At 45.2% G+C, this 19492-nt stretch overlaps 1 protein-coding gene across 6 annotated transcripts; it reads left to right on the top strand.

Annotated features, from left to right (window-relative positions):
- Nucleotides 1-531: 531 nt before the first annotated feature.
- Nucleotides 532-19471, top strand: WEE2 (WEE2 oocyte meiosis inhibiting kinase). Of its 6 annotated transcripts, none has more exons than XM_033162862.1 (12): nucleotides 532-645; nucleotides 1457-1818; nucleotides 4739-4938; nucleotides 8690-8741; nucleotides 11266-11438; nucleotides 12847-12968; nucleotides 13923-14069; nucleotides 15174-15275; nucleotides 16117-16202; nucleotides 16379-16549; nucleotides 17173-17315; nucleotides 18461-19471. In XM_033162862.1, exons 2-12 carry the CDS (start codon nucleotides 1462-1464, stop codon nucleotides 18624-18626), a joined length of 1719 nt encoding a protein of 572 aa, XP_033018753.1. In that variant the 5' UTR covers nucleotides 532-645; nucleotides 1457-1461; the 3' UTR covers nucleotides 18627-19471. The 6 variants fall into 6 exon arrangements, with proteins under 6 accessions (XP_033018753.1, XP_033018757.1, XP_033018758.1 ...); XM_033162866.1 differs by having other exon boundaries at nucleotides 546-622; XM_033162867.1 differs by lacking the exon at nucleotides 532-645 and adding an exon at nucleotides 685-707.
- The last annotated feature ends 21 nt before the right edge of the window (nucleotides 19472-19492 follow it).

The raw sequence follows: 19492 nt of genomic DNA, 5'->3' as shown, positions 1-19492 counted from the left end.
ACACATAACCAAAAGAAGAAGTCTGTTGGTCAAAGTGTCGCCACTTTCTCCTTCTTGAGGCAAGGCGGCCAGAACTGGTACACGCTACTTCTCCTAAGTGCAGTTGCACCGTAGATTTGAATAATTGCTCTGTGAAAGGGGAAGTCTTGTTTTCATTTCCTAATGATTCCTAGTATGGAATTTGCCTCCCCCCCCCTCCACTGCTGCCGCACACTGTGTCAACATCTTCAGTGAGCTGTCTATTGTGTCCCTCAAGGTCTCATTCCTGGTCGGTTCAGTCCCCATGAGCGCATCTGTGAAATCATGTCCATTCGCTCTGTTTGGAGATGTCCTTTTGGACCTCTTTGCCACCTTCTTTCTGTTTTAGCCACTCTGAAAAAATTTGTATTGCCAGCAAACCTGGCTACCTCACTGCTCACCCATACTTCTCATGGGCAAGCACCTTCCAATGCATGGATGGATGCAAGTCCTTGCAGGATGGACCATGATGAAAAAAACAGGAAGCTATGCAGGGAAGGGAACTGCTCTTAAGTGGCATTTTGCAAAACCCCAATCCCAGCATGCACTGTAAGGTCAGACCTGCAATTCAGTAGGTTAAGGAGGAAGGAAAGAGCAGGAAATGGTATGGGGTCATTTTGAACACAGGTGATGCTGTGCTTTTAATTGTTGGTTTTTAATGGCAGTGGGTTGGAGCAGTTATAAATTCTGTGAGGGCATTATTAAGGGCCAGTTTTTTTCCAGTCAGAATGGGCTAAGTTAGAAAATGTTTGCTAGCTGGCTGGGTGCCTTTGCATCTGGCTGTGGCATAGGGCCTTCCTTCTGGAGATCAGCGTGAAGGGGTTATTATGTGGGGCTTTTCTCTGCCTAGTTTCTGCATGTGCTGACTTAACCCCTTGTGTGAGGACAGCTGTGGACTAAATGCTTATTCCTGATTAATATGAGACCTGTGTGCAGCCACAGACTATTCACATTTACAGTACTTGGAAAAACTCCCAGTGAGTTCACTGGGGCTAATTCCCAAAGCAGTGTACATAGAATTTCTATTTCAGGTCTAATATAATAATAATACCCTTATTCCTGAGTCTCCTCAGAGTCTTTGTTTCTCTCTCTTACTATTTTTATTTTTTTAAAATGCCGTCTTATTTTCAAATGGAGTATGTCTTCTCGTGCCAGTGTAGCTGTGGGATTATTCAAAATGGATGTTTGTGTATATTGAGTAAAAGTTGAAAACCAGCTCTTGCAAGCAAATACAACTCTGGGGACAAAATCAAGGTAGTTTGTGTGGCCTTTGCATTGTGTGAAATTGCGCAGTTGAGAAGATTGAAGGGGAAAGTATCTAAGAACTTTGTTTTGAAGGAATTTGTTCCTGGAGCCTTAGGCTAGGTGGTAACTTCCAAAGCTGAGACAGGTATTGCAAATGGCTAATGTCTGGGCTGTGTGCTTTGTTTCTTTCCAGCTGCCATGGATGACTGGGAGAGCAGTAGCGGTAATAACTTCATCCAGAAGCTGGATTTTTCAAGCTGTGGAGAAGACACCGAGTTGGAAGAAGACAATAGTATGCAAGAGGAAGAGCCGAGTCATGTCACCCCTCAGAAAAACTGGGAGACTGGGAACTGGAGAGTAAACTGCCCTGTTCCGGTCACCCCGCAGAGGCAGCTGGATGACCTTTCTTTCCTGAAATCGTGGGCAAGTCCAGTGAGGAAAGGTAAGGAATCTCTGAGGAAGAAACCTCTCCCTTTGGAAGATTATCCTGGGACGCCGCTGCACTACATCACCTGGCAAAAGCTCCAGCTCTGTGACACCCCACATACTCCAAAGGTAAGGTGATGTGGTGTGTGTATTTATTATATGACACATTGTGTATAAAAATCCTCACCGGTTTGTGGGGGGAGGCAAGGCTTTGGTTGCAGTTACTAGACTTTCAACGTGGTTGAGGAGTCTTTGTTTCTTTCATTCTACAAAACTTAATATTTCTACTATAACTTTTAAACTCAATCTTCCTCCAAGGGGCTCACGGAGTGGCGTACATGGCTCTCCCCCTCCACATTTCATCCTCAGAACAACCCTGTGAGGTAGGCCATGAGGCAGTGACTGACCTGAGGCCTGGTGAACTTCATACCTGAATGGAGATTTCAGCTCTAGTCTTCCAGGTCCTGGTCTGATATGCTAACCTCTACACCATGTCTCTGGTGCCCGGCACTCAGCAGTGTTTCTGGGTGTGTGTGCTTCCTGAAACCAAGCACAGGAAGGTGGGGAGGCTGCTTACTGGATGCCTTCCAGTTGTTTATGCTTGGGGTTTTTTTAAGCGAAGTCTCTCTTTTAAAGAAATGATTGTGGAAAACTCTCTTTTTAAGGACTTGAACAAAATCATTTGACATACTAATCTCAAGTGCTTGGTAGCCAGCTTCCCTATCTTCCCGTGCTTTAATTTGAAGCTCAGGGGAAGATGTCATGAGGCAACTCATCCCATGGGTCTTCCTGAGATCAGGAAGTGCGGGCAGCCGGGAAGACTGCAGAGTGCTGGAGAAATGTTTCACTGAAAGAGAAGTGTGCAGGCCACCTCACAAACGATACAATAAGTTCAACTGTGTGGGGGCTGAGATTCTAAAGTACCGTATGCATAAGCCAGAAAAATAGAAAACTCTTTCAAATGACAAGAACTGCTGAGAATTTGGTGACAAGTTTCGTCCTAGAACCAGACTGAACACTCTTAACTCTGAATTCCAGTGCCCCACATCAAACTTCCAGAGAGGCAGCCAGCACCACTAAACACTGTTAGTTTACAGAGCCCCCAAACTCATCTCTCTCCTTCTCTGATCTGGTTTAGACGTTTAACACTGAACTATAATTTAGGGTTATGTGAATGAGCCTGGCTGAGCCTTGGGTTTTTTTTTTTTGCTTTTTGTTTTTTTTTTGCTTTCCACCTCCTTAGTGGTCATAAGGAGATCAGAAATCTGTTTCCAGTTTCATTGAACTGCTATTTAGCATTTTGCCTGCCCCCTGCTTAATCTTAAGTGTGGTATATTGAAACTAGCCAGCTTCATGAACTGAAGCATGAATGTGCCATGTTTCAGTAAACCAAAGTAGGATACTAAAGTATAGTAGGTCAGGGTATGGACATAGCACATAGCTATGGTTAGAATGGAAACGAGAGCTTACAGAGAGCTCTGAGTGCAGCCGCACTCAAAGAGGGGAGGACATGTACCTGAAGCCCGCCCAGGTATGTTCACATGCTCACCTAGCCCTCTATCATCTCTGTTCCCTTTCACAAATACCCACACATACCTAGATTACAACTTTAGCTTAGAGTGGAGGGATAAAGGCAGTTATACCTTCCACATATTTCCAAACTACTAAGAAAGCAACCACTACCACTTGGTTAACGGCCATCCTAACAGGACATACCTGGCAACTTTTCCACTGACGGTCAAGGAACACTTGCAGTCATTCTGTTGCCATTAACCTCTCCTGTCCAGTACCCCATGTCCCAATAGTATGGTACCTATAAAAGGAAGTGCCGTGCAGTGGTTAGTGTCATAGACTGAGACTGGAGAAACCCAAGTTCAAATCTTCACTTGGCCATGAGCGACCGCTCTCTCTCAGTTGAATCTATTTCACCGGGTTGTTGTGAGGGTACAATTGGGGAGCAGGTGAAGCATGCCTGATGCCTTATGCTCCTTGAAGGAAAGGTGAGGTGTAAATGAATTGTACACCTGCTTAACAAGTGATGCTGGGCCAGGTAGATAGAAACACCTTCAGTGGTGGTTCTTCTCCCCCCCCCCTTGTAAAAGCAGCACCTACATTCTCTCAGATGAATAGTTGACTGTTGAGAGTCTTTGATGAAGTTCTTTCTAATGGGTGCACCATACTGTGTGTGTGTGTGTGTGTGTGTGTGTGTGTGTGTGTGTGTGTATTTTTACCATCAAAATGACTTCAAGTAGCATTGCAGGAACAAGCTTTACTTCAAAGCAGCTTCTGTCACTTCCAAGTCCCAGGCTTGGATGTGGAGCTTCTGCGAGCTATAAAGACACAATCCTGAGTGAGTCTCTTAATTGCATTTTTGCTCTCTTAAGGTTTGAAATGGAGCAATTTAGAAAATCCCCTTCATCTTCCTGCTTGTTAAGCTGGATGCCTGCAGATCCTCCTGGCATCTGCAGTTCTGTATTTAAGCTTTGCTGCCAAAAATAGCCTACTGTGATAGTAACATAGTTGAAAGATCCCTTTTTGTGATTTAAATCCATATGGCTGACAAGGATTCGACTTGACGGGAAGTCAAAGCCTACACATGACTCTGATATTCCAGCTACAATTTGTGTAGCAGGTGCAGCCATTGTGGATCCTTCCAGATGTGTCTGGACTTCCATTATCCTAACACTGGCTTGGATGGACCTTGGTCTGATGTAGCAAGGCAGGTCTTCTACATTCCTAACCCACTGGCACTTCAAAGCATAACAAAGGTGGGAAAACTGGTTCCCCAGATGTTGTTGGACAGCTCCCACGGTCCCTTTCCATAGGCCAGGTTGACTAGGCCTGATGGGAGTTGAGAATCCAACATCTGGCGGGTACCACATTGCCTACCCCTGGATTAACAAAGGTATTTCTTAATGTGCTGTACAGGTATTGGTGAGTTTGGGAATAACAAGCATTTATGGTCCTTATGATCTTCCTCTTTATTGCAGGTTGGTGCTAGTGGACTAGACTGTTCTCCGTTGACTGTCTGTTGTTGTTTTCCATCTAGAGCCTCTTGTCCAAGACAGCTTTCCCTTCACCTGTGGGAAAGTTCCCTTCCAAAGGGATGAGGAACTTGAGGTTCACTTCCTGCCCTGACTCCGAGGAAACTCCCCCCGCTTCCTTAGTTAACATTAACCCCTTTACACCGGAGTCTTATCGGCAAATGGTTTTCCATCCCAGTGGCAAGAGGAAAGCCAGAGGGGAGCTGTGAGTGTTTTCTCTTTTTTTCTTAAGAATATATATTCTATAGGGGGCAAAGGGATATATGAGGGTAGCCATCTTGTAGCCCATTGGTTTTTAATACCTCATGAGTGAGAAGTTTGATAACGGACAAGCTTCTTCTGACAGCTTGCCTGCTATAAATTTCTGACATTCATTTGTAATAATAATAATAATAATAATAATAATAATAATATTTATACCCCGCCCATCTGGCTGGGTTTCCCCAGCCACTTTGGGCGGCTCCCAACAGAATATTAAAAACACGAGGAAACATCAAACATTAATAACTTCCCGAAACAGGGCTGCCTTCAGATGTAAGTCAGATAGTTGTTTATTTCCTTAACATCTGATGGGTGGGCGTTCCACAGGGCGGGGTGCCACTACCGAAAAGGCCCTCTGCCTGGTTCCCTGCAACCTCACTTCTCTTAGGGAGGGAACCGCAAGAAGGCCCTCAGAGCAGGACCTCAGTGTCCAGGCTGAACGATGGAGGTGGAGATGCTCCTTCAGGTATACTGGGCCGAGGTCCAGGCTGAATGATGGAGGTGGAGATGCTCCTTCAGGTATACTGGGCCGAGGTCCAGGCTGAACGATGGAGGTGGAGATGCTCCTTCAGGTATACTGGGCTGAGGCCGTTTAGGGCTTTAAAGGTCAGCACCAACACTTTGAATTGTGCTCGGAAATGTACTGGGAGATGATGTAGATCCTTTAAGACTGGTGTTATAGGGTCTTGGCAGAGTGTTCTGAAAAATGCCTTCACGGTGATTGAAGAGGCCCAACTGGGCTGGCCACATGAACTGAGCATGCACCCTACAATCCACATCAGAATTCTCTCCAGAGTAAGGTTACCAGACTTTTTTCAATGAATCTGGGGATACACTAAATAAATAAATACTACACGTTCGGGACGTTGATGCTGCAGTGATGGCGGTGGCAGAGGGACGGCCACTGCCTTGACCTCAACCGCCATGTTTCTCCTTCCTCCGAGGCTTCTATCTCCTTTCTTCATGAGCCTTGACAGCCCCTGAGTTGTTGGTTCTTTGATGGTGGTGGTGGGGAAGCAGCCCCAATCCCATTCCTACTTGCGTGCAAGCAGAAGGGGGCGGGATCCCTCAGCTGGGAAGGGAGGCTTCCCGTTGCCCGAGAGATCACTGCCCTTTCCTGCTTGCATGCCAGCTCTTATAGGCAGTGTGGAGACTCCCTTCACAGCTGAGAGATCCCCACCCCATTCCTGCTTGCACGCAAGTAAAAGTTGGAAGGCTGCTCCAACAGGCAGCATGAAGCCTCCCTTCACAGCTCAGTTGCTGGGGTCAGAGAAGGTGGAGGAAGCCCGGAAGCTGCATCTTAGAGCCCCTCCACCACCGTCATATGGGGACTTCCGAGCAGCTCCTGAAGCCAGCCAGAGCCAACTGCTCCGGGCTGCTGAGACTGCTGCTGCTGCATTTCCCAGAGACATTAGATGAAATCTGGGGACATTCCGGGGATGGAATTTCTCTGAGGACTTATTCGCAAATCTGGGGACTGTCCCCAGGAAACAGGGACATCTGGTAACCCTACTTCAGAGGCTGTACAGTCATCTATGGAGGGGGTGGTTTGGAAGCTCCTTTATATCATATCAGGCTGTTGACCCACCAAGCTGAGAATCATCTGTTCGAACTCCAGGGTTTCACTGTTGACATTGCCAATCCTACCTGCAGATGCTAGGGACTGAACCTGGGGTGTCTTCTGCATGCAAAGCAGATCATTCCTCCTTCCTCGCAGTTCTTCGCAAGATGGTTTGTGTTTCAAATTAAATCTAGTTCAGTATCCCATTCTGTAGATACCTATGGGAAGCAAACAGCACTCTCCCTACTTGTGCTCCCCAGAAACTGGGCACCCGGGCATAGTGCTTTGAGCATCAGAGGTAGATGGTGTTTTGATGTAGCTCGATGAGTTTGTAGGTCAATACAGCTTCTTGATTTTTTTTTGGAGGACTTCCCGGGAGCATGGCTCTGGTGTGGGGAGGCTGTCCTGCTCAGCTGCTTCACTTCAAAACACACTCCATTGCTGTTGGGGATGCTCTGGGCTTCTTGCATCAAGCAGCGTATTGGATAAAACTGTCAGGATTCTGGGAGTTCTTGGCAGAAAGGTTCTCTTAACAATAGAAAGCTTAGAAAGCCTTTGCCTCAACCCAAAGAGGGCTCCTTTGTCTTTGCTGCGTGTAAAGGAGACATCCAGCAAGTGCTGTGTTGATCAATAAAAGCGCCACTCTAATAACCTCTCTGTGTGACTCTCTTAAACCATTGGAGCACACCGCAAAGCTAAGAATTGGCAGTCTTCCTGGAGGTGGGCGGGGGGATGCGGAAAGCGTTCTGAGTTGTGTCTGTTTCTTAGTGTTAAATAATAGGCTGCGTGTGTTTTGTATGTTTACAAAAAAAAAATAGGAAGATTATTCCTCCACCCCCACCCCCCCACCCTTGATTCTCAAAGCCATGCCTAGCTGGGGGAACTAGCATGCAGGGAGTATTGTACTGAGTCAAAAGCATAATCGCAGTTGACTGTAAAGATTACTGACAATGGGTCCTCATGGTACATCTAATCGGATGGCTTATTGTGGAAAGACAGGTTTCGGCCTTCACTGGTCCAACCAATAGCTGTCAATTGTCAATGCGTAACAACTGTCACTAAGCAATCAGCATTGCATCAATATGTGTTCGGATGCCAAAGGCTAACTGAGAAGCTTAATTGCTTTCAACTGCAGGAGTTATTCCTGTACCTTCAGGCACAGGAAGTGGGGGGGAAAGTAGGGTTTTAAAAATTAAGCTCTCTGCAGATGGGGGGTGGGGTTGGAGGATGTCATTTGGTCTGCATTTTAAAGCAAACCAAACTGATCTGCACCTCCCAGACTAATATTACAAATCTTTGGGATTCTGCACTTCTCTGAATTTTGCAGTACTGCCGGCTCAAAAAGAAAGAAATGTACCAAAATGCATTAAGCACTTTATTCAAGGGTTAAACTAGTTTAGAAATGCATAGATTGGAATATAAAATAAATATTTAAGTATGTGCATTATGATAAAATACTGTTTCAGTATATGATGAAACACAAATTGTCCTACAGGATTTTTTTGAAAAACCCAGAAATTGCCAGGTTACTGCAGAAATGGGACAGTGCGGGCTTATGAATAAATACATGCAAAACTTAACATGGGCATAGCAGTTGTCCCTCTCTAGCTCAAGTAAAACAATAGAAATACTTAACTGACCAGTCACGGTTCTGCCCCACCCCCCAACAAAAATCCTGGCTATGCCCATGAAACAACATGGATTGCAGGTATCACCAAATCCAGCCCCTAACCTCAGGTCTGTCAGAGTTAGATGAATGCTTGTTTCCAAGCGTCTCGGGTTTCACAAAGACTGGGATTGGATTTCATGTGTTTAAAATGCTGCATGACTACCCCCTCTGTCTGCAGGTGTCAGGGCAGCTGTGCATTAATTTGAAATCTGAATTGATTGTAAACTAGAATGTCGATCACCTTAAATTGAGGGCTATAGCCTCTGTGGTCTTTGAGGCATCTTTTTTTTCTAGTGGTTTCTTATGCTTACGCGGAAATGCCTACATGAATACTTCATGCGGCTTGAAGTTCCTGAAGCTGGTGTTTGAAATATTTACACGGTGAAACTGAATAATAGAGTTGGGAGTTGCGTCTTGTCTTTGCAACCGGGATGCTTCTTCACGTGATTAAACTTACCGTTTCAGGGATGATCCCAGCCAAAAAGAGAGCCAGGTGGAACCAGGGTTGCCAGCCAAGGTGAGTAGCGCGTTTCTTCAAACGGGTGCACAAAAAGCATAATTGCCATAAGTTAGTGGTTTAATACTGAAAGAGGGAAAACTGTTTGTGAGCCTATAGCAACAGACAACGGTATTACTGTAACACAAAGAGTAATCTTAGCGCTGACTTTTTTTTTCACTGTACATTTTCAAAGAAAGCCCATAGCTTTATATTTTAATGAAATGGGGTGGGGAGGAAAAATTACGGTAGATGGTGCAAGGCAATAGTTATTACAACACCAGACAGTTACTTAAGAGGCTTCAACAACGACACCATTCAAAACTAAACTATGTGTTGCATCAGATCTCAGTTGTAGGTTATAAAGTACGGCTAATAAGCTGAGGGCCAAATTGAAAGTTTACTGTACTTTGGTTCAGCTTTAAAACTACTTGGAAGTTCAGCTCCCTGTTTTCTTCCAGTCCTACCCTCTCCTGCCCATTTTCATTGATTCTCTTGGTAGTAATGCACTTGCCATAAATGAGTCAGGCGGAGGAGGTTTTCAGGTATTAGACTAGGGCCTGGAGAACCAGGGTCAAATCCCCACTTAGCTATGAAGCTCCCTGGTTGACCTTGAACCAGGCACCGTCTCTCGGTCTAACCCGCCTCACAGGGTGGTTGTGAGAATAATACTGTACAGAGAAAGGGAATACCATGTATGTCGCCTTGAGCTTCTTGGAGAAAACGGATGCAAAAGCAAAAATAACTAAAATACTCAGAACCAGTGTAATGAAGGGGCCTAAGCTACCAATGTTTATTGATATTAATGGGTCTCATCTGCATTGGACTAACTTTAGACGCAACCCTGTACATGGGTTGATCATATCTTGGTCAGAAATCAGCAAATTCCTAAATTTCCATTCCAAAAATTAACAAATTCCAACTTACACAAAATGCTAATTTGCTTGCTATGTATACCCTCATAAAGCTAGCTTAGGTTTGACCATATAATGTGCTCCAGTCTCTTCCTCAATTAAGCTAAGTGAAATGTCCCCACTTCCCCCCCCCCCATCGTAATGTAAACTCTAATAAATTATAGAACAATCCGAAGAGTACTTCCTTAGCATCGATAACAATCAAAGAAGTGAAGTGACATCTGCGTAATGCAGCATCTGCCTTAAGATGGTGGTAGATAATGATTCAAACCCCCATCAGGCCCAGTTAGCATGTGCAGTAGTTGATGGATGATGGGGACTGTAGTACAGAACATCTGGAGAGTGCCAGGAATGGGGGAAGAAGCACAGAGTTGGGGGCGGGGCACTGGTTTGATCTGGGGATTTAAGGCAGCACCTTCACTCCTGCGAACTTGCAGGCAATGTGGTTTAGTAAGAAATGCTGATGGGAGAATAGGAAGCGGCCTCCAACCAGGTGAGACTCATTCTCCATCTTACCAATATTGGCCGCTCTTTGGGTCAGGGTCTTTTCTAAGTGGGAGAACACAGGGATTGAACCTGTGGCTTCCTGTGCACACACCATGCCCTCTGCCTCCGAGTCAGCACTGATGCTATAACTTACACAAGGAGTGAATTATTCAGCCAGAGTTGTGGGCTGAGAGGGAACGGAGTGCTGACCATAGCCGTCAAAAGCAATCACATGCCAAGGAAAACAAAATGGGGCAGGCCAGGCACTTTTATGTTGGCACGGCTGCTGGCAGTATTTTGACTCAGCATATTGGATCCATTTCCATCTGCCCTGAAGGCTTTGATGTTTGTGCCTCTCCAAGTTTAATTCTAGGTTAGTGCTATGATCTACTAGAAGCTCTTAGCAGAGAAACGGTGCCAACACTATTGATTAAAATCTGTACATCTGTCGTAGAATATATGTTTTGCAGGAGGGGTGCTAACAATAGCATTTTCTGCAAGGACATAAATACATATTGGGTGCAGTTCTTTGATTTATCAGGCTTTATGTTTTGCAAAATGTTGACACTGAGGCTGCAATTTGAAAGCGGGTGGTGGTGAACCGGTTGCAAAGAAGGGGGGGTGTCTTTAATAGTTTGCTTTTGCACTGCTTTTTTCCTGCCAAAAATCATGCCCAGTCCTTCTTCTCCAGCTGCTTTGACCCTGCAAGTGGAAAAGATATGACTTGGGAATTTTGTTTCATCTGCGCCATGCTGCATAGCAAACTACTCTGGACACCAAGAGCACTTTCCAAAGTTATTTCTGAAGCGACATAGCAGAAGGGTGGTGATCTTCCTTCATTGATAAATCAGGAAGAAGGTAGGAAGCTTTTCCAGCAGAGCAGGATACCATACTGTGTGTGCAAAGCAGGGTAGCCAACTTGGTGCCAACTCCAGATCTTGTTGGACTCAAATGCCCACCATGCTCAGCCAAGGTAGCCAGCGGTCAAGGATGATGGGAAACCAATGTTGGCTATTTCTGGAAGGACATCACTGCATCCGGGAACACGAACCCAAGGCCTCACATCGCAAGGTCTTCAAGTCGTGCTCGGGATTCGATGGGCAACCGGTCTTAAACTTACGTGGATTCTTCTCTCTCTCCTCCAGAGATTCCTCTTACGTGAGAGCAACATGGTTTCCCGCTACAAGAAGGAATTCTTGGAGCTGGAGAAAATAGGAGTGGGGGAATTTGGTTCCGTGTACAAGTGCGTCAAGAGGCTGGATGGGTGCGTCTATGCCATCAAGCGCTCCAAGAGACCCCTTGCTGGTTCCTCAGATGAGTAAGTGACCACCGCAGAACACACACACAAACACACCATTCTTCTATGAAGAAACCCTTTATGGGACCCCACATTTAAATTCTTCCCTGGTCTCCTTGCTGGTCTAGTAGGACAGTTAGCCCTGGTGATAATTTAATGTCTACTGACTGTGTCCCACCCCCCCCCCCCAAAAAAATGACCCTTGAATTTAGGGATTTTATTGATATTGATGCTGCATTTTATGTTGCATTTTATGCTGTTTTTAAGTTGCATTCTAATCGATGTTTTATATTTGCTGTTAGCCGCCCTGGTATAAATAAACATTTATGATGATGATGATGATGATGAAATTAGTAGAGCCTTGGCTGCATTGGTCAATAAATTTCTAGACTGAATGACGCTAGAAATTGTACCACGGCTGCTTATCTTACCTCTCCCACCCCACCCTTTTTTTAAATAGACCATGATAGGTATTGTCATTGTTCTTCCCACTATAGGCTCAAAAGGCAGTGTTTGCTTCTGGATTCCCCAAACCACATTGCACATCGTCTAATATGCTCTCTAGCCAGTGTGTAAATAAGTTGGATTTGAGATTAGCCAAGTATTGGAAAAGGTCATGCGAAAAGCGGACTGAAAGCATTGAAAAATGAAATCTGCCACCCGTTTCATGAACCTTTTCCTTCCCCTTGTCATTCAGGGCCTGCTTTTCCTTAGTCCGTGCCCAGCACCATGAAATCTAATCTAGTATTGAATTAAGAACTTTTGTTCCATAACAATACTGTTTCCTCCCCAAAAAGAAATCTCTTAGCGGTGAGAGACTTCAGGGTCGCCAGCGCTTACCTTTCTATTGTTTCTCTAAGTGTGGGGGTGGAGAGGCATATCCCCTTCCAGGTATTTCCCAGCCATTTAAGGAATAACTTTGCCAAGTTCTCCAGGAAGTCTTTTCTGACTCCATTAACCCTCCCCTGTCCAAACTCCTGATCTTGCAACAATATTGTTCTTTGAATCAGTGGCGGAAGAAGCCTCTTCGCCGCCCAGGGCGGCGGAGCGGAGGCACATCCTTGGGGGCGGGGCATCACGTGTGCATCGTGACATCATGACGCACATCGGATGCACTGCGCATGCCCGGAATTTCCGGGCATGCGTAGTGCATCCGGGCCGGCGCTGCTGCTCCTGCAGCGAGCCAGCGAGCAAGTGGCAGCTTGTGGGGCTGCCCCGGCTGTCTGTAAAGAAGCACGGACGGAGTGCCAGGTGGTGGCAGAGTGGCAGGAGGGGCTGGGGAGTGTCACCCCCCTCCCCTGGAACCTGGGGTGGCCAGCCCCCTACACCCCGCCCTTCCTACGCCACTGCTTTGAATGATGGCTCATATCTCTCTCTCTCTCTCTCTGTGTGTGTGTGTGTGTGTGTGTCTGTCTGTCATTCTCTCTAGGCAGATGGCTTTGAGGGAAGTCTATGCCCATGCTGTGCTCGGCCATCATCCCCATGTTGTGCGTTATTACTCAGCTTGGGCAGAAGATGATCACATGATCATTCAGAATGAGCACTGCAATGGTAAGGATACCAGTGGGGGTAGAGGTGGGGGCTTAGGATACTGCTCAACTTCCCATGTGAGCTGAAACTTTAAATTCACATGCACTTTGTGAAGTCCTTCGTGTACCGTACTTAAATTGAGGTTAATGGATGCTCATGGAGTTTGGAAGTCCAGAAGAGCAAGATAAGCTGCCACCCTGTTGCTTTCTACACTCACGAACTGCCATAAGGAATTGAAGCTCCCCACCTCCACCCCAGATGCAAAATCTGGGCTCACTAAAGGACCAAACATGAGGAATGGTGTGGTTAAGGACCACCCTTGCATGAGGTCTGCAGAGTGTACCAAATCCACATGCGTTCATTCGACATGAGCAGAAGGGTCTGCAAAAAAATGGGTGTTCTCATTGCACGTACACTTCTACCCAGTTCTCCAACCAAAATGATGTGTACAGAATGCATATATTAAGGGCAGGTGTCCATAAAATGCACATATAAGGTTAAAATAAGGCAAAACTATATTTAGGGAATGGCTTGCAAACAATGTGTATCAGGCAAGGTTGACATACAAAATATGCACTGGGAGAAATTAGCACTAAAACACTGAAATTATTTTAATAAAAATAAATCACAAACTGATATGGAAATGTGGTAAACTGAATTTAAGATATGTAAAAAGATACAGTACTGAGAGAATCCAAAATCTACATGGGGGCCTGGCTAGCACAAATGTCAGGAGTTTCCTTATATGAAAGAGCCAATGCAGAAGATGTCAATCAAAACCCTTTGAAATGCAAGTGATGGAAGTTAGTAGATTCAAACCAAAACTCTGTCTAAGAGGCAGAAGTGTGAGGCTACCACTTAACCAGATCTTCTAAATTCCTGCCTTCTAAAAGAGCGCAATCTGCTTCAGAAGGAGGCTCTGTGAACAGGTGGGCGAGGAACTCTTGTCTGCTGTGATCGCTTGGCTTTCCACAGGTGGGAGCCTTCAAGATGTGCTTTTGGAAAAGGCTAATACATCGGATTATTTCAAAGAATCTGAGCTGAAGGAGATCTTGCTGCAAGTTTCCATGGGACTGAAATATATTCACACTTCTGGTCTGGTTCACTTGGACATCAAACCCAGTGAGCATTTCTGTTCAGTAATACGTTGTTGTTGTTGTTGTTGTTGTTGTTGTTGTTGTTGTTGTTGTTGAGTGTCTGACTCTTTGTGACTCCATGGACCAGAGCACACCAGGCACTCCTGTCTTCCACTGCCTCCCGCAGTTTGGTCAATGCTTTAGGTGTCATATATTTGTGAATGGCATGCATACGCACATTGCCATAACCCTTTGAGAAAAGTGAGTTAAGCACAGTTGAGCTTTTAGATGTGGTGGGGGCTCACCATATTTAAATGGGAACTGTGCTAGTCCTTGTTTAGGGTTTTGTTCTAAGGAATAGGGAAACTTGAGCCTAGCTTGTTACTAACTTGGACATAACCCCAATTACCTGGCCAACTGAATTCAGTAGGACCAACTTCTGAGTAGACAGGGTTGAGATTACAGTTTAATTCACTGAAGCTATGCACCCACAACAGAGAGGAAGCTGAAATGTACCATATGAGGATAGGCTGGAGGAACTCTAGGTATGTTCAGCCTACGGAAGAAAACACTGATTGGAGGTCAGGGTTGATGGTGGGTGAAAACACAAAGAGGACAAAGGCTCAGCTGCCCAAATCTAATGGGCTGGTATAGTTCAATCAAACATCAAGAGAAATATACTTATGGTAAAGGCAGTTTTGACAATAAAACCAGTTATCTAGAGGGATGGTGGGCTGTCCCTTGTTGGGACACCTTCCAGCAGAGACCATATAGCAATGGGGATATTCTAAATGTGGATTTCCTGCATCAAACAAGGGGGCAGTTTTGCAATACTCGCCTTTCCTCAAGGATCCTTTGAAATAAAATAATACAAGCCCTACTGTGCCCCGATTGCTGGGAAACTCTGGAAATACATCTTCTTAGGCTTCACTTGAATTTGGGGGTGATGATGCTTACAACCATAAAATCAGCCATAGCTCCATCCAAAAGGAAATCCACTTGTCTATCTGACAGCATTTCCTAGACTTCTCTCTTCCCCGGATTGGATATTTAGTGGCAGGCAAGAAAGTGATTGTGGAATGCAGACTGCCATTTATCTGTGTGGGCATTTCAAGCTTCAGTGCTGTTTTTTCTGTCTTTGCATTTACAGGCAATATCTTTATATGTCATAAGCTGATTGGGCCTGCTGGTCAGGAGGAGAGCGACAGTGAAGACGACGGCTTTGCCTCTTCTAATGTGGTGTATAAAATTGGTTGGTAGCGTAAATACTCTATGCTTCTAGGGCTAAGACCTGAATGGTTTTTAGGGTGTATATACCAATCTCTCTCTCCTTCTGCTCCAAATTCTCAGATGGGACCCATGGAAGAGAGGGCCACAATAAGTGGGAAGAGGGGCAAGTAGAACTGTTCTGGGTCCTGAATAGATATTAGAATGGGTTCAGCAAGAATCAACTGAACGCACATAACTGCATGTAGGTTGTTTGGGGTTTTTTTTAATTCCTTTTTTTTTACGCATAGAACATATCCAACAAAGTCAGCCATGGGTTGATTCCTGCTTTGATGGATGGATTGCCGCCCTAGCCTAATCAGGGCGCTGCTGGGCTTGAGTAATATAACCTGAACATTGCCTTCAGTCTGCTAGCTTCCTTCTCAAGTGTAGACAAATACATTTAACTCAAGAAATATTATATATTGTATGTGTGAGCTCAGGCCAGAAAAGCCAGCTGTAGGTTCCAGTATGCAAGAAGAGCCCTCCATAGATTGCAAGATTACAACTTTCATCAATGGCCTTGCTGGCTGGGATTAGTGGGAGTCGGACTACAACCACATCCGGAGGACCACGTTTCTCTATCGCTGATGTATAGTTCCCCTACTCACAAATTTATACCCCGTCTTTCCTCCCAAACAAACCCAGGGTGGCAAACAAATCTGTAATAAAAATACAAGTAAAAATAAAGTAAAATTCTGTAGCACATGCTGAGTTTCTCCAGCAGACTAATCCGTCGTGTGTAGGACTCGCTGAATGCAGAAAGCTTGCAAAGACCGCTGGCACATATTAATGCATTTCATGGCTCACTAGTTTCTTTTTCTTAGGGGACCTTGGACATGTGACATCCATAACCAATCCCCAGGTGGAAGAGGGTGATAGCCGATTTTTGGCCAATGAAGTCTTGCAAGAGGTAATGCTGTGGGCTTTCTTTGGCTCATGGGAGCATCAGCAGAAGCAGGAACTTATACACTTCCCAGTAAAATCCCTTTTCCTGAAGAGAGATGCTGATTTGAACATGATCAGACTTGGGTCCATAACCTCTCTTTACTGTTTTTGTTCTTTTAAAATCTTCTGCTTCCTCCATAGCAATACTGCTACCTGCCCAAAGCAGACATCTTTGCCCTTGCACTGACCATCTCTCTGGCAGCAGGCTGTGGTTCCCTGCCCACCAACGGCACCCTGTGGCATCACATCCGTCAAGGCAACCTTCCACTAATTCCTCAGCAGCTGTCACGGGGCTTTGCAGAACTGCTCAGTGTGAGTGTCCTTGGGGGGAGGACCGTAGCTCAGTGGTACAGCATCTGCTTTGTGTGTAGAAAGTCCTAGGTTTGGTTCCAGTCATCTCCAGGTGGGGCCAGGAGAGACCCTTGCCTGAAACCCCGAAAAGCTGCTGCCAGCCAGTGTAAGCAATACTGAGCTGGATTGACAATGGTCTCATTCAGTATAAGGCAGCTTCCTAAGTTCCTAGCATGAGGAGAGCAGTGACATTTCCACACATCAATAATATGAGCCATGGTACCGGTGGATCAGGACTTTGAGGAAGAAGTTAAGGACCCCACTCAGCAGAATGAGGAGGGTGCTCAAATCATAGAATCATAGTTGGAAGGGACTCTGAGGATCATTGTCCAACCCCCTGCAATGCAGGAATACTCAGCTGTCCCATACGAGAATCGAACCTACGACTTTGGGGTTATCAGCACCACGCTCTAACCAACTGAGCTATCCAGTTATGTAGCAGGGTAGGCTTACCACATAGCTGAAGTAATGCCCAAAGCACATTGCCATCTAAAGAGCCTGCCCTCCCCCAGAAAATTCAGGATCTAAAATTACCCAACCGCATCACTGAATATAAAAATCTCTCTTTCCCCTGCTTGCATCAGCTGATGATTCATCCTGATCCAGTTGTGAGGCCATCAGCCACTGCACTAACCAAACACTCCGTCCTCCGGCCTTCTCTTGGAAAAGCTGCCCAGCTTCAGGAACAGCTGAATGAGGAGAGGTTCAAAATTGCCATGCTGGAAAGGTAAAAAACAAAACAAAACAAAAAAACCTTCACACTTCAGTAGCCAATCAAGATTTGCAAACAAGGGCATTGGACTACCTGGCTTGGAAGTGACTTCTGCTTTAGAGGGAGAACATGTTCTTAATCAGGTGTGAAGAACCACTGGCTCTCCAGATGTTGACTGAACTTCAGCAACCACCAGGCCCCAAGCAAGCGTGGCCAGCGATTATGGGAGTTGTAGTTCAGCAGCATTTGGATGGCCAATGCTTCTATCTGTTCTAAATGCAACTATGGCTTATGTAAGGAAAAAATCCAAGCCATGGGTTTCCACATGCCTCTGATACAATCCTTCACTGGGAGTGGCACCTCTTCCTAGTAGACATTACCCAGACTGACTTTCCATGCCAGTTTTATTTACCTCCTGCTGCTATTTTAAAGTGAGGAGGAGGGTCTGTGACTTTTCATGCTAGTTTTGAGTGGGCAGGGCAAAGGGAAGAAAGGAGGTTGTGGCAAATCTACGCCATGCAATTTAAAGCACTATGCCACTTTTATCCATCTTGGCTTCCCCAAAAGAATCCTGGGAGGTGCATTTTGTTGTGGGTGTTGACTTGTTAGAAGACCCCTTAACAAGCCACAATTCCCAGGATTTTTTTGGGGGGGAGACAATAAAGTGGCAAGAGTTTTGCCCATCCACACTGCAACCAAGCACACTGTTATTATTTTTTATTATTAAGGATGTTCTTCTTTTACAAAGGTGTATGCAATGTGTCTCTCGTATTTTTCCATGTGGCATTTTTACACATCAGTTTAACTTGTTCAGACATTAGGAAGAAGGGGGGGAGAGGGGGGATGGGGGAAATGGGGGGGCGATGTTTGTTCTTTACTTAATATATGTATGGTTTGCTGTCAGCGTCGTTTGTGCTGGTTCTCTGTTGTTAGTTTGTGCTCCTTTGATGGTGAGAGAGTTCGGGGTTGGCGTAAGGCTACACTGCAACCAAGCACACTGTTATGTACTACACCACAACTTACTCTGTTATCAACAGTAGAAAGCCCACTTTCAACCGTGGAAGGGGGCACTGTGGGCAGTAAGGAAAGTCTGTATGTGCAAATGTACAAGTTGGCAACCCCTTGTGTTAAATCGTACCAAATTCTCCTCTCTTTTTCAGAGAGCTGAGAGCAGCTCGTCTTGCCCAGAGCTTCAAAAAGGATAAATTTTTGGAATGTGCCAGGCCTCAAGAACCTGGAGCCAACTCAAAGCACCCAAACAGCAAGAAGCGTCTGGTTGGAGGGAAAAATGCCCGGTCGTTTAGCTTTACTGCTGGTGGATTTTGATGGTTTAGGCTCCTCAAATCACTGAAAACATACCCCTTAGAAATAAGAGAACCTTCAGATTTAAGGGACTGTGTTTTTACTTATTCCATCATGTGATTGTCATAGTACTAAATCTGGCTACCTGTAAGAGATGGTTGCTACCCATCACATTACAACATGATGTCTTTTTAAACCTGTCTGTTGCTTCCTTTTGCCTGAAACGAGTGAGTTTGTTTTCCCTCCCAGGATTATCAGAAGAGTGTACAACTTTATTTCCTTTCTCTAGCTTTTTGGTTATTCTGTGTTTTCAAGACCTCTTGTTTTTCACTTTAAAAAACAACAACACACAGCCCCTAGCTATATTTCAAATGGAATACTATTCAGGCAGCAGATGGCTTGTTCCTCTTGCAGTTGGGGAGGGCCCTGCCATCACTAACATTTAAGTCCCACCTAGAGAGCCAGAGAAAGTAACCAATGCAAAATATATATTTAATATTCAACAGACCTAATGAACAGGATCCTTCTAAAATCAACAGGTTAGCGCTACTGCCAATGGGGGTTGAATAAAATGAGTCTATATTTGGAAACAGATTTTTTCCTTGAGCAATAGCAGACAGGATACAGCCTGGCCTTGCTGGCTGTCTTTTTTGTGTCCAGGATAGAGCACCTGCTGTTCTTAATGTGGGTGGCTGATAATACTAACAGGTAAAGGATTGATCTGTATTTTTGCCAAATGTTGTCTGGGATGGGTGGTGGTGTTTCAAGCACATTGGAAGGGAATTATGCTTTTTAGAACGCCTTGATGTTCTGGGGATTATGTTATGTAAAGTGTTCATAAATGAAATAAAGTAAACCTTATGCCCCTGTCGAAGTGTTAACTTCTGTTG

Source organism: Lacerta agilis, chromosome 10, assembly GCF_009819535.1.
Source record: "Lacerta agilis isolate rLacAgi1 chromosome 10, rLacAgi1.pri, whole genome shotgun sequence".
Taxonomy (NCBI): Eukaryota; Metazoa; Chordata; class Lepidosauria; order Squamata; family Lacertidae; genus Lacerta; species Lacerta agilis.
Note: the sequence above shows the minus strand (reverse complement) of the source record. Positions and strands in the feature narration are given on the sequence as shown.